Raw genomic sequence first — 13,405 nt, 5'->3', positions numbered from 1 at the left:
GCGGCGGACCGTTGCTGCTACTGTCCACAGACAGTGCTAATGCTGCCGAAACTGAGGACTGACTACAAGTTCAATACAACTGCGTCGTGTAATAACTCTGTAATACTCTGTTAACTTTATTTCTACAACAGACCTCAATATCTTACCGACGAAACTGCCTTGTCAGCGGAGATATACGAGTTTGGAAGACGCTTCGACGTCGAGATACACTTCCTAAAACTCGTCTTTTAACAGGTTGGCGACTCATTATTACTTTATTCTTTTTTTATAATGTGGTTTTCAAGTGGCAGGATATAGAAAGCAGTTTTCAAGATGAATATAGTAGTAAATACGCGTGAAAACTTGGCTGAACTACAACTAAATGCATGTCTCTAAGTCGTCGTTAGCGTTACTAACCTATGTTGAGAGCACTGAGGTCTGGTTGCCTGGCAACCCGTTTACACACATTGGAGGTGGAGTTGTTAGTTGTTAGTTTTACACGTTGTGCGTAACATTACGTTTTTATATTAAATGGAAACTCTTTAATATATGTTTTTTATGACTTAGGAAAATGTATTTAATATTTGTAAATATGAACAGCTCTTTCTCAAAGACAGAAGTCTCAAACTTGTGATGTCATCAAGCATTAAAAATGGAGCTGCTCCATAGTCAATGAATTGGAGTCTGATGTTTTTGACTCACCAAAGTGTTTTTTACCTAAATGAGCTTTATTCTATTAAGGTTACAATGTGATTTTCACAGTATGATAACCATCTTAATAGATATCACGGTTTCACGATGGTATGGTATTACACCAGTACTATAATCATTATGAGTTACAATGACCCTTAAATAAATGAAAACATAGGCCCTACGGTTTTTTTGGTTCAACATACACTCTACAGTGGTGGAAAAAAGTTTTCGGACACCCCATGCATTTGTGAAATATTGCATTAAGAATCACTCTTAGGTCTTCAAGTGCAATTTCTTTTAGTACAGTCACAGCCAAAATACTAAATAAATCCTAAAAAAGCCATTAAAAACTTAAAATTGATTGGTTCCATAAAAATACATAAGAAATTCTGAGTATTGGGTCATTTTGGTACCAGTGATGAAGGTCATTCTTTTTATTAAAAGACACAATTTTTGTTGTCAAGCTTCGTGTCTACATAAAGCCAGCACATTTGAAAGTTCTTCAGACACAAAAATGGCTAAAACAAGGAACCTAACGCAGGAAACACGCCTGAAGATAAAGATTCTCAGCCAGGAAGGGTACAGCTGCCACCAGATAGCCAGGAAGTGCGGATGCAGTCCTTCAGCAGTTGGATACACTCTACAGAAATACAGACAAACCAACAGCTTGGAAGACAAACTAAGATCTGGGCGTCCAAGGGTTTCTTCAGCAAGAAATGACCGCATCCTGATCCGCATGTGCAGGCAAAACCGCCGAATGACATCACAGGAGCTTCAGCAGCAGTGGTCAAACCAACCTGGTGTCCAGTGTTCCACCCGCACTGTACGTGGCCGACTTTTAGATCATGGCTTAAGGTCCTACAAGGCTATCAAGAAGCTCCTGCTCAATGAGAGACAGAGGTTAGCCCAGCATCGTTGGGCCCAGGCACACAAGAACTGGACAGCCAGGAATTGGAAGAAGATTTTGTGGTCAGATGAGTCCAGTTTCCAGCTTTATCTTCCTCCTACTGATGTGAGGGTACGCAGAAGGCCAGGCGAAGCATTATCTCCAGCATGTACAGTACCTACTGTCAAGCATGGTGGAGGCAGTATCATGGTTTGGGGATGCATGAGTGCTGCTGGTGTTGGTCATCTCACTGTCTGTGATGGCACATTGAACTCTACCAAGTATTGTACCATTCTCGAAACCCACATGCTCCCTTCTGCACGTGCACTGTTCCGTCGAGGTAAAAACTGGATGTTTCAACAAGATAATGCCACTTGCCACACATCCAAGGCCAGTAGAACTTGGCTGCAGGAGCACAGTATCCAGGTCTTAGAGTGGCCAGCTCAATCCCCGGACATGAGCCCCATTGAAAATCTGTGGTGGATTATCAAAAGGTCTGTTTCAAAGCATAAACCAAAGAATTTAGAAGAATTAAAAGCAGTAATTCAAGAAGAATGGGACAAGATTACCCCTCAACAGTGTGATACATTGGATTGGATATTTGAGGGTTTACCCACAGGAAAGCCAACATGACAATTTATAATGTCTGAGAAACAGTATCAGCTGACGCACCGACAGCTTTCTAATACACATTAAAAGATGTTTCCTGTCACGTAAGCTACTGTTTTCCTGTTAACCAGACAACCAGCTCCGAGAACAATTGCTTCTCCTCACATCACCAAATTTGGCCGGAATCATCCCAGATCATTTAGCTGAAGTCACGTCAGGATGATAAGTAGAGCATTTCCCTGGGTGCTGTCAGTGTCGTCTAAAACATCTTTTACAAATCACTGTCTATGGAGCAGCTGTAGACTTTATATGCTATGACCAGGGCTGGAAATTAACTTCCAAAATCTACCAACCACTGAATAGTTTACCATTCTTTTTGGGCTGGTAAGTATAGAAGAATCTAGCAGTTACTTGTGTATTTTACCTGCATTTGGCTGGTGGCTAGTGGTAATTACCAACCCTGCCTATGACTTTACAAATTTGAGTTTTAGCACTCTGGTTTTGGATTTGGAAGAAAGTTTTTCATGCTCTCTTAAATTTTTGGACTATGTCAGACCATAGGAATAACATGTATGAATTTTGAAAATGGGTGTAGTTCTCCTTTAAAATACAAATACAGAACTGGCGATTTTTAAAAAATGGTTATTAATAAATCATTCCAAGTAAATGATGAATCTTCTACAATTATGTATGCTATGTCGTTAAATTCCAGAAAATATTTAAATATTCCCATTACAATTTTCTAGAGAGTACGGTGATGTCTTCAGATGTTCTGTCCAAACCAACACTCTAAAACCCAGAGACATTTAAGTAATAATGATACAAATTAAATTAAAATAGTGATAAATGTCCATCACACTTTCCCTGAGACTACGGTTACATATTAGTCAAGAAAACCATTCACAACAAATAAACCAACCATAGTCACATTAATAAGCTGGAAACAGAGAATTGTTGACAGACTTGAGAAAGTTACATAAATGAACAGTCAGTTATCAAAAGCATTGCCAATTGTTTTCTGTCCAACTGCCAATGATTTAGTTGACTAAGCATTTCTGCTTTATTTGAAATGTTGCTGAATAACTGGAGAATGTGAGCTTTGTGAGTAATGTTTATGTAAAGTTATATGTCATTGTGTGTGTGTTTGGATGTAGGGGTAAATGTCTTAAAATGTTATTAATAGTATTGATGGCTTGTTTATGTTTTTTTTCTTCTCCCTGCTTAATTTTGATCATGACACGTCTCTTCACAGATTAACTTTTTGTTTACAGGAATAAACAACCTTTCACAGCTTTTGTTTGCGTCACAGGTCAGAAGAATATGCCAAAGTTGGAGAAGTTGCTGGAAGATGGGCTCAGATCAGAGTTAATGCTCCAGCAGCAGCTGAAGGCCCTGAGTGAGGCCCTCAGGCAGCAGCTGCAGGAGACAGAGAAGAGACAGAAAGAGGAGCTTGAGAGAAGGATTCATCAGAACTCTCTGCTGTCAACAGATGTTGATCGAGAATCTGGTGATAGAAATGAACTAAAATATCAGGCCAAGTAGGTTTCCTCAAATTTCTTTTATTTTTTTGTCATAATTATAACATATTTGTTTCCTTAAAGTTATTTACTGTGTTTGCAGGGATGTGGGAATGAGGGTATCCACCTCTACACCTGTCCTGACCTCAGATAAAGAGACTTTGAACCATCCCAGAGTGTCAGAGAGGCTGAAGTTGTCTTCTCCAGCTCTGGTATCCTCAAAACAGAAGAACTGTTCAGTCAGGACTTCCAAACTGATCCCCTCGAGGGCTCAACCATGTGAGCGGTTCGCTTTAACAAAAACAACAGAGATGAGCAAAGAGGAGGAGGCCGAGGCTGAGTGTCGAAGGAAGTTCTCCGCTCTCCCAGTCCCCAGTCATGTCACTCAGCCCCTCTATCAGAAGATGATGGAGCTGAGAGAGATAGAGAGGAGGCAGGGCCATGAGCAGAGGAGGGACTTCTTGCTCTCCAGTCATAGACCTTTCAGCTTCCAGGAGAGAGAAAGAGAGAAAAGGGAGAAGCTGATAGCAGTGCTAAACCAAATCTCACATGATGAGAAAAACAAGATTACTGCTGTTAGGAAACCTCCTCACAAAGAGGTAAAAGACTCGTCAGACTCAGATTTGAAAGGTTGGTATCCTTTTCTGATGGATGATGCCAAAATGGTTTATGTATCAGGCTGTAAACATGTTTGCGTCCGCTGTAAAGTTAAGCATTTTAACATGGGTTTCTGAGGGGATTGACTTGTTTCTAGAGCCAGCCTCAAGTGGCTTTTCATAGAACTGCAGTTTTTTGCACTGAGCATTGACTTCATTTTACAGTCTTGGAGGCTGCCCTCTTGGGGAAAACAAAAAGTTTTTTCCCCTTATTACTTACAATGTTTATCAGAGATCAGGAGTCCCATGACTCAGCACACATAGATGGTGTCTTGACAGCTGACAACTGATTTTAGCTGAAAATGTCAGATCAAGGAGTACCTATTATTGATAAATGCATCAGACTGTACTTCAATCAAGGTCTAACACAGGCAGAATTTGCATAGTGTCTTTCTGTTAGAGTTAACATTCATATCAGACATTGTCATTAATGCTTGAGGTAGGGAGTTACCACTTATTTTTTTATCATGCTGGTAATGAATTACAGTCTCATGGTTTCAGTAAAATGAACTGAACCAAGGTAACCATATGTAGCATCTCCATACTGACAAAACCCTAAACATTTATATCTCTGTGTGCGATCTAAACAGCTAACTAACATTAGCACAAGTGGGTAGTCAACAATCCAGGTTTATACATCTAAAGAACACCTATAAAAATGAACTGCTTGACAACCAGACCGTGCATCTAATTGAGACAGGCCTTTATTTGTGAAAATGCGTAGCTACACGGGGCTAGTAAAAGGGACTGGGCGTTTAATTGGGACCAGGCTTTTAATTAAAGTTTTATGGTATATACTGATTCACAGAATAAAGTATACAGTAGCTCATGTGCTGTTGGAACCTATAAAAATACTTGCTCTATTGCTAAAGACTTCCTGATAAACATAAGACAACATTACAAATACATGTTATTAACTTGTCATATTCCTGAAATTCATTCATTCATTCATCTTCTAACCGCTTCATCCTCTTGAGGGTCGCGGGGGGGCTGGAGCCTATCCCAGCTGACATCGGGCATGAGGCAGGGTACACCCTGGACAGGTCGCCAGACTATCGCAGGGCTGACACATAGAGACAAACAACCATTCACGCTCACATTCACACCTATGGACAATTTAGAGTTATCAATTAACCTAGTCCCCAATCTGCATGTCTTTGGACTGTGGGAGGAAGCCGGAGTGCCCGGAGAGAACCCACGCTGACACGGGGAGAACATGCAAACTCCGCACAGAAGGGCTCCCACGCCCGGGATCGAAACAGCAACCCTCTTGCTGTGAGGCGAGAGTGCTAACCACCACACCACCGTGCCGCCCACATATTCCTGAAATTCACTGTTAAATTTGATATGATGTGGTGATAACACAAAGGTGTAACTAACCATGTGTCTTGATATTTCCATTTTTAATTCATAGTAACAGTCAGCCTTAATAATACTGAATGAAACAGTGCATGTATAAAGTGCATCTGATATGCTGTATTCAGTGACATGACTTCATCTTCTACATCACCGTGTTGTAATTCTGTGCAGATCAGGAGCTTTGCAGACAAATCTCAACTCAGAAAACAGTGCAACATGAGAATCCCACTGTGTCAGGCACCCCGAAACTTCGCACTGCCGAGCGCACCAGGAAGGAGAAGCTGGGCTTCCTGGATGAGAGACCCAGTTTCAAGCCAAAAATCACCCAGCAGGCTGCACAAAACTTTGCAGACAGAGGCACTGAAAAAAACACAGAGTAAAGATAGGATAAAGTGTAAGCCCTTCTCTCTGAGGACATCGGCTCTCCCTGCAAGGCGGAGCAGGACGGGCCCTGAAAACTCACAGGTAAAACCTTTCCGTTGTCTGTTTATAAGAATATGTCAAGATGGGTTTTATTGGTTTTAGTTACCTCTCAGAATATGAACTAATTTTCATTTTGAAAGTTATGCTTCGTTTATTTTAAATGCATTTCATTAATTTCTTGCCTTCTTATGGAAAGCAAATATTACATCACTAAAATGTATAGGATAATGCCTGTTTTAAGAGTCAGAGTCTGTCCAGGAATTACAGAAAAAGACATCCAGGCCCAGATGGCTTCACATTTTAGTTTTGCTTTACCGTGTTTGATGTATGGCTCGAGACACATCCACCCACCACTTTGTCAAGTCAATACCCTTTTTTTTAATGCTGGTAGGAAAACACAAGCCTTCCTTAAAGCCTCTAATGTTCTAGATGACAAACAGTGCTCATTCCCTTAATCCTTGCTTGTTTAGAAAGCTCCATATCACTGATATGATCACTGTGATTGCACCAACTGCACAATAAGCGGCCTAGTAAAAACAGATGTTTCCCCTTCAGTTTTTGCCAACTGTGCAAATGCTCTACCATTTATTCCTGTGGTCCCTCAACACTCAGAGTGTTTATTTCAGAAAATGTGACAAAGGATTTTGACCTGGTCAAAGTTGACTTTCTGTTCTGTGTGGTTGAGGGTAATTTGTTTGATGGCAAAGGATTTATTGTACGGTTAAGTTCTTGTGTGGCTTATGTGTTATTTTTTGACGCCGTTCAGACCAGTCCCCTCAGTTGTGGAGCCGTAAAGCTATTTAAAATATGTACAGTGGGCCCTCTACAGAGAGGGAATATTCCCCTCCCTTCAAGAGTTGTATTTCAAACCTTCGCCACCTCATAATTTATCAAGTTCAACTCAAACCCAATTTCTACAGCCCCTGATACACAGCCATGTAATATATGTTCACTTCAGTTTCGTCATTTCCAGTAGGAATATCTATTTTTATGAGATTAAACATATTTCACAGGACCATCCCTTGATATGCTTCTAGAAATGAGACTGGAAGGAAGGTTCACATGAGGGCATCACAGAGTAGAAATAATTATAGCAGTAATTAAGAATAACAGTAATTTACGCTAATCCGAAGTGGTAGAATGAACTTTGTGATCAGTGAAAGTTAATTCCTGTCTTCCTTTCATGTATTTCCTGGCTCTGCCCAAAATTATCCAGTTACCAGAGATTCATTTTATGAACATGTCTGGCATTTTGGGCAACTTCTTGTGATTTAACTTTATAAAGATGAATTTAGCCTTGTTGCTGATGATGTGGCACGTAAAGAGGTTGCTGTGGATGCACAGTCACATTTTAGACTGTCACAGGTAATTATACAAAATGTCTTCATAGTTAATAAATGTACAGAGACTAACAGATTTATGCTGTGGAGAACAAACAAAAACATTATTCTGTGACAGTAACATCAAACTGGGTAGTCCTAAAACCAGCGCTTCCCATCAATTCATCTTTATCATTTTGTCTTTTTTCTGTGAATGTTTTTATTTTGTATTTATTGATCTCACAATAATTGTTGATAAAAACAAAAACGGAAAATTACGTTGCAGATAAAAAGAAATCCAATATTACTAAGTATCATATAATGAACTACAGGGTTTTTCTACACAGTTTATTCATTTATTGACAGGCAATGTTGGTCTTCTCTATTTCTCCTGCAGTACTTTTACATTTCAAACAAATGACTAGAATAATCCTTTTTCACTTGGCTTTGACCACAGGGAATAGAGTTTTTTCTACAAATTGATAAACTACTTCTGCTACTCTGAGTCATGCTATGCTGTATCATCTGACGGAAAAAAACAATATCCGTCACAACTCACTGCTCTGATTTGGCGTGTCTATATAAAAGGACTTTATGCATACATCTGGCTTACATCAGTTTATATACTGATGTAAACATTGCTGGCGCTTTCACTGCGCCCTGTAGGGTTTTATTTTCAAGTTAATTATACATTTTAAAAGTTGATGCAATATGTGGCCAAACAATATATTTGTTTGGATTTCAGCTAACAAAAATGTTAACTGTTTTTTCCCCCTTCATTTACAGGTACCAAAAATAAGCAATCTCAGCAGAAGCAAGTCACTTGGGGCCTTAACGTCACTGTCTGCGGACACTCTCCCCACATACATCACAGATGCTGCGAGGAAGCGCTGCATGGCCATCAGGTGATTATTTTGGCATGACTTTGGAACTCAGATGGTATATTTTTTTTGTCATCCTTAAAGTTTCTACACACATAATAGTTATAGGAATACCTCAGTTACTTATGCCTTGTTCCCATACATTTGTGAAGAAAACTGTTTTCTCATGCCTCAGCAGTGAATGAGGTCCGCATTTAACAACAGCAAAACTTTATCAAAGCATCCGCTTACAAACTCTCACACAACTGGTGCAGTATGATCCATGTCTCATTTATCCAGACGTATCCTGAGTACTTCCAAACACATGCATTTTTGCTAAAACCATACTATTTAAAACACTTTAGCATGCAAGTGGCGCAGCTGGGCAAGCACATGCATTTGAGCTCTGCTTGTGCATTCTGTTTAGTTGCCCAGGTGCACTCCTTGTCTGTGCATGAGACTGTTTATGTGAAAGTGTTTTAGCAAAAATGCATGTGGCTGGGAAATACTGAAGTGCCCTATACTGCACGAGTTGTGTGGGAGTTTGTAGACGGATGTTTTGATGCAGTTTTTCTGTTGTCAAACGCAGTCACCCTTTACTTTAATGTTTGAAAAATGGTTGCCGTTTTTGGATTTGTTGTTCACTGTTGAGACATGCGAGAAAAACAAAGTTTTCTTCACAAATTCAAGGTAACACAGGGCAAGTAATTTAAATAATGATCCTTTTGTGAAGTATTCCTTTTATTCCTCTGACATGCAGAGTATTTTCACCTCCACAGAAAGTCAATGGAGATGAGGGACAGTAAGAATCAAGAGAGTGCCGACTGGTTGAGAAAATATCAAATGAGGTCCCAGGCCATGAAGAAGACAGTCACACTCCATGCAAAGCTGCTGGACCCACATAGCAGCTTGAAAGAAGTCTATAATGACAAACTACAGAACCATCGGTGAGCGCTGGTCAAGTGAAGCCGTTCATTCTCCAATTTTGCAACCTTTGCGACTCACATCACAACAACCACACACGCCTGCCGCAGTAGCTCAAACTATAATCTTCTCTTACATGAAGGGAGGCTGACCAACAAAGGATGAGGGAGTACATGAGGGAGTTACGGAGTATGAAGGCACGAGTTAGTGAACGCCCTTATTTGTTCGAACAGGTGAAACAGGTGAGTGACGTAATAAGCTGAGAAGATTACATCACATTGTAAATGTCATGGCCCTCCAGCATAACTTTGACTTTTTATCCTGGCAGAGAAATGCAAAGGCTCATGCAGAGCAGACATACAGGAACAAGCTGAAGAAAGCCGGCTTAGAGGAGCAGTTTGTTGAGGAAAATGGAGAAGCAGTTGAAGGAACATCAGCATCATCCAGATCTGAGGAGGATATAGACGAGAACCGCAGCACTGAGAATGACATTCCCAGCAGGTATGCGGAGTGAGAATTTATAGTAAGGTTTGTTCATCCACTATGTAATACCACTATGTCCGGTAAAATTATGAATAGCACTGGAGCTGCAGAGCCAAGGACTTCATGTGGTTTGGTCATGTTGCATTACATAATTTTCTGAGCTTGCCCTGCAGTCTTTAGTGAAGAAAGACAAATACTGTAGCCAAGTAAAAGTTCGATGTAATTACAATATAGCCATTTTCTAACCCAACATGTCTGATTTAGGGAAGAAAATGTAGACGACGGGGAGAAAATTGAAGATGTGGAAGAGAAGAGCGTGAAGTCCAAAGGGGAAGAAATGCCATGATCAAAAAGGTTCAGGCGGCACAGAGTTTTTTATGGCCTCTCCGCTAGAAAACAACACTGTCCTCAAAAATGATTCATGTCACGGCTAACTATCCGCACAGAGCATTTGATAGTTTAAGATGTGCAACTATAAATTATGAAATGATAAAACAACTGGACTTTACAATCACAAATGTTAGGGATAACAACTAGAAGAAAATACAACTTTATAGAACTGTATATGTTAATAAGAAATTATTTTTTATAAGCTTTCAGTATACATGTCTATGATCTGCATCATGTGTCATGCAGATTGTGAAAATGAAAATTTAAAAAGCTGCTTTTTGTTTTATGACAACAGTTTGCTCAGAATTATGAAGACTGTAATTTAGAGGATGATGAACACTTGGTTACCAGAATGAACAGTTTAAAAACAAAATGGGAACACCAGTTGAGACCACCGTGTCTGCAACATTTATTTGTGTTTTACCCACTCTAAATCAAGAATATTCTGATAATTATAAAAAATTATAATGCTTTTACCATGAGAAATTGTGTCTGTTTTTGCCCCTTGTTGTTTTTTCTTAGCCTAGTTTAAAACATGCAATAAATGTATATTCTTTCATTTGATAGGTCCCATAAGGACACTAAGCGTCTGCCATGGGATGGTTGGGTTAAAGTTCCTAGTTATTTCCACAGCCACATGGCCACCTAAATAAACAGCCCTCTCTGTGTGTCTGTATTCACAGAGACCAGTTCAGTGGTCACTCCTAGCCTATAGACCCACATCAAATACACTTGTACACTGCACTCCACTGTGAACTTGTGCTTAGACAGCTGACTGCCAGGAATTTTAGAAATAATTTTTTACTAACAAACCACATGGGAATGTCTGAATATGTATATAATCATAATTAAGATGTAGTCAAGGAGACCAGGGCATACCATATGGTTAACTTATGTAGGCCACTGTGTCATGCATTAAGGCTACTTAAGGCAAAGTTTGCATGAGTTAAATTTTGTAAGTTGTCCTGAGGTAACACTAGTGAATTCTTAGTTGAAAGTCTGTTTGCTGTTTGTTTTTTGTTGTTGAAGAGTCCAATATGATACATACAGTTACAGTATAATTCTGTCGTTCTGCCAGGAATAGTCGACTGTAACAGTATTCACTCTGACTGTGTCGGTATTAAAATAAGCATATGGTTAATTTTATACAATTAAACTAAAGTTGGTAACTTTTATGAAAATAACTGAGTCATATTTGCTGAAGCTGTCATTATATTCTAAAAGAAGTACGTGAGACAGTCTGCGAAAAAAAAATCACCCCTCCTTCTCTTCCTACTGCATCTAAAGACAATCGTTAAGAGTCTGCTGCAGTGCACCGTGTTACCTCTCAGTGACAGCTTACCAGCTCCGAACCGTTGTTTGGAACACGCTGACTTATCAACATTAAATTAGCTGGTAACTCGCTTCTAGCTTCTGTAGAGGGAAGTAGGAAGGATGGCGAGTCGCTTAGGTGCTGTTCACCAACAACAGCTTTATTGAAGACTTCACCACAAAACAAGAAACATGGCCTTCTCGTGAGGTCTAATGGTAGCCTTGAGCTTATCTAGACACTTATTTCGACTGCTATCATCACTATGTGTAGCATGCATCTTCACCATAACATCCTGAGGGAGCTGCTTCCCTCCATATACACCATAACTTATCAGAGTCAAGGAGTTTCTAACACAGCTGTGAAACATCTCAATCACTGCTCATGAACTGCGATCAAACTGATAAACTAGTGCTGATCAAATATGAATCAAGACTCTGTTACTGCATTGCCTATTTGTCACCTAAAGTAACATATTTTAGTGTACTGTTTAGCTGTATAATGAGAAAGTTTGTGAACCGGCACCCATGTTGGAAATAGTCGACCAAAGTACCAAGCACCGCCCACCAGCCAGACCAACTTTCTCATTTTTATAGCTTAACAGCACACTGATAATGTTTCTGAAAACATTTGAAGTGAGAAATAGGCAATGCAGTAACAAAATCATGATCCATATTTGATCAGCACTGCTTGGTTTGACAGTTCAACCTCAGTTCACAGAGTGATTAACACGATTGACAGCTGCATTAGAGACCCCTTCACTCTTATTGGTTGTTTACCTACATATATGGTAAGGCCATTAGAAGCGCTACAAGGCAATAGAGTGGGCAGAGGAATATGATTATCTGTCTCATTTAGTGCTGTATGAATGTAGTGACAGCTTCAGCAAATATTAAAAAAGTTTACCAACTACAGCTATAAGCCTAGATGTTGCCACACAGTAGTTAGAGATGTAATAAATAATCCCAGAGTCCCTTTCTTGAGATCTCAAACATCACATGATAAAGCTTCCAGGGCTCCATCCTGTCAGGTTGTCATGGGAACAGTTTTATCCCTCCCCACTCTGCCTTGTAGTCCCTCAGGAAAACGCTGCGCACCTCTGATTCCCCCACTGCACAGCTGAAAACAAAACCAATTTCTCTCACCCTGTTAGACAATATCCGAGTGAGATGCCTGCTGTGACATCTATTTAAACCAACCGTAGTGCCTCCGATGTGTGTGAAAGCTGAGAGAGGCAACAAACACATCTCATTTAGATTAATGAGAGGCTGAGCGCTTGGCCACCAAATGTTATGATCACACTGTTTGAGGAGTGGCTCTACTTAGCAGATGAACAATATAATTTCGCCAAGGTGGTACGTTCAGGTCTTTTATTATTCCAGCCGCTGCAAGATATAAAAATTCCCACACATTTAATTCTGTAAATGCAGGGGTTGCAAATGTGGGCAGCTGAGGACACACCCTAGAATAGATAATACAGGCCTCAAATGGACTTCACTGTCACAATGTTAGCCAAGTCCTCGCCTCACATTTTCCTTGTCTGCTTTTTTTTTCTTCCCCTGCCATGCACCAACTCTCCTGGCATTTCAGCTTCTGCCACTCCCACCTGCCCTGATATAACCCCTGTGTTCCCACCATCCTCCATCACCTGACCTCCCCCCACCCACCTGTTCCCTCTTCCCCATCAGCCCAGTAGCTTATATACCGGCCCGCTTCCATTCATCCCCTGCCAGGTTATCTATTGTGCTTCCTTGTGCAGCCATTTTCCCCTCTTGCCTGCCTGCCTGCCTGAGTTTAGCCTGAAACAGCCCCTGTGCTTCCTTTCTGGACCTCAGCTCTCTAAGCCAGATCACTTAATGAAAAAGTTCACCTTGAGTGAACTTGAACTTTTTATTTTACAGGCCTGGTCTCAGAGTTGTGCTTTTCGAGTTCAGACCTATTTTTACAGAGACTTTACATTCAGCTGCTGTAAACATCTGCATTTCACTGCATGAAGTG

At 40.3% G+C, this 13,405-nt stretch overlaps 1 protein-coding gene across 1 annotated transcript; it reads left to right on the top strand.

The window, feature by feature from the left end:
* Nucleotides 1-104: 104 nt before the first annotated feature.
* Nucleotides 105-11,647, top strand: fam161b (FAM161 centrosomal protein B). Its single transcript, XM_049596494.1, is given in 10 exon segments — nucleotides 105-234; nucleotides 3,477-3,705; nucleotides 3,788-4,314; nucleotides 5,871-6,024; nucleotides 6,026-6,164; nucleotides 8,228-8,346; nucleotides 9,081-9,248; nucleotides 9,368-9,467; nucleotides 9,554-9,726; nucleotides 9,973-11,647. Coding segments are annotated over 9 exon segments (1,680 nt in total). The 5' UTR covers nucleotides 105-234; nucleotides 3,477-3,487; the 3' UTR covers nucleotides 10,055-11,647.
* Nucleotides 11,648-13,405: the final 1,758 nt, after the last annotated feature.

This window comes from Epinephelus fuscoguttatus, linkage group LG14, assembly GCF_011397635.1.
Source record: "Epinephelus fuscoguttatus linkage group LG14, E.fuscoguttatus.final_Chr_v1".
In the NCBI taxonomy this organism is placed as follows: Eukaryota; Metazoa; Chordata; class Actinopteri; order Perciformes; family Serranidae; genus Epinephelus; species Epinephelus fuscoguttatus.
The sequence above is the reverse complement of the archived record's forward strand: the minus strand, read 5'-3'. Positions and strand labels throughout refer to the sequence as shown.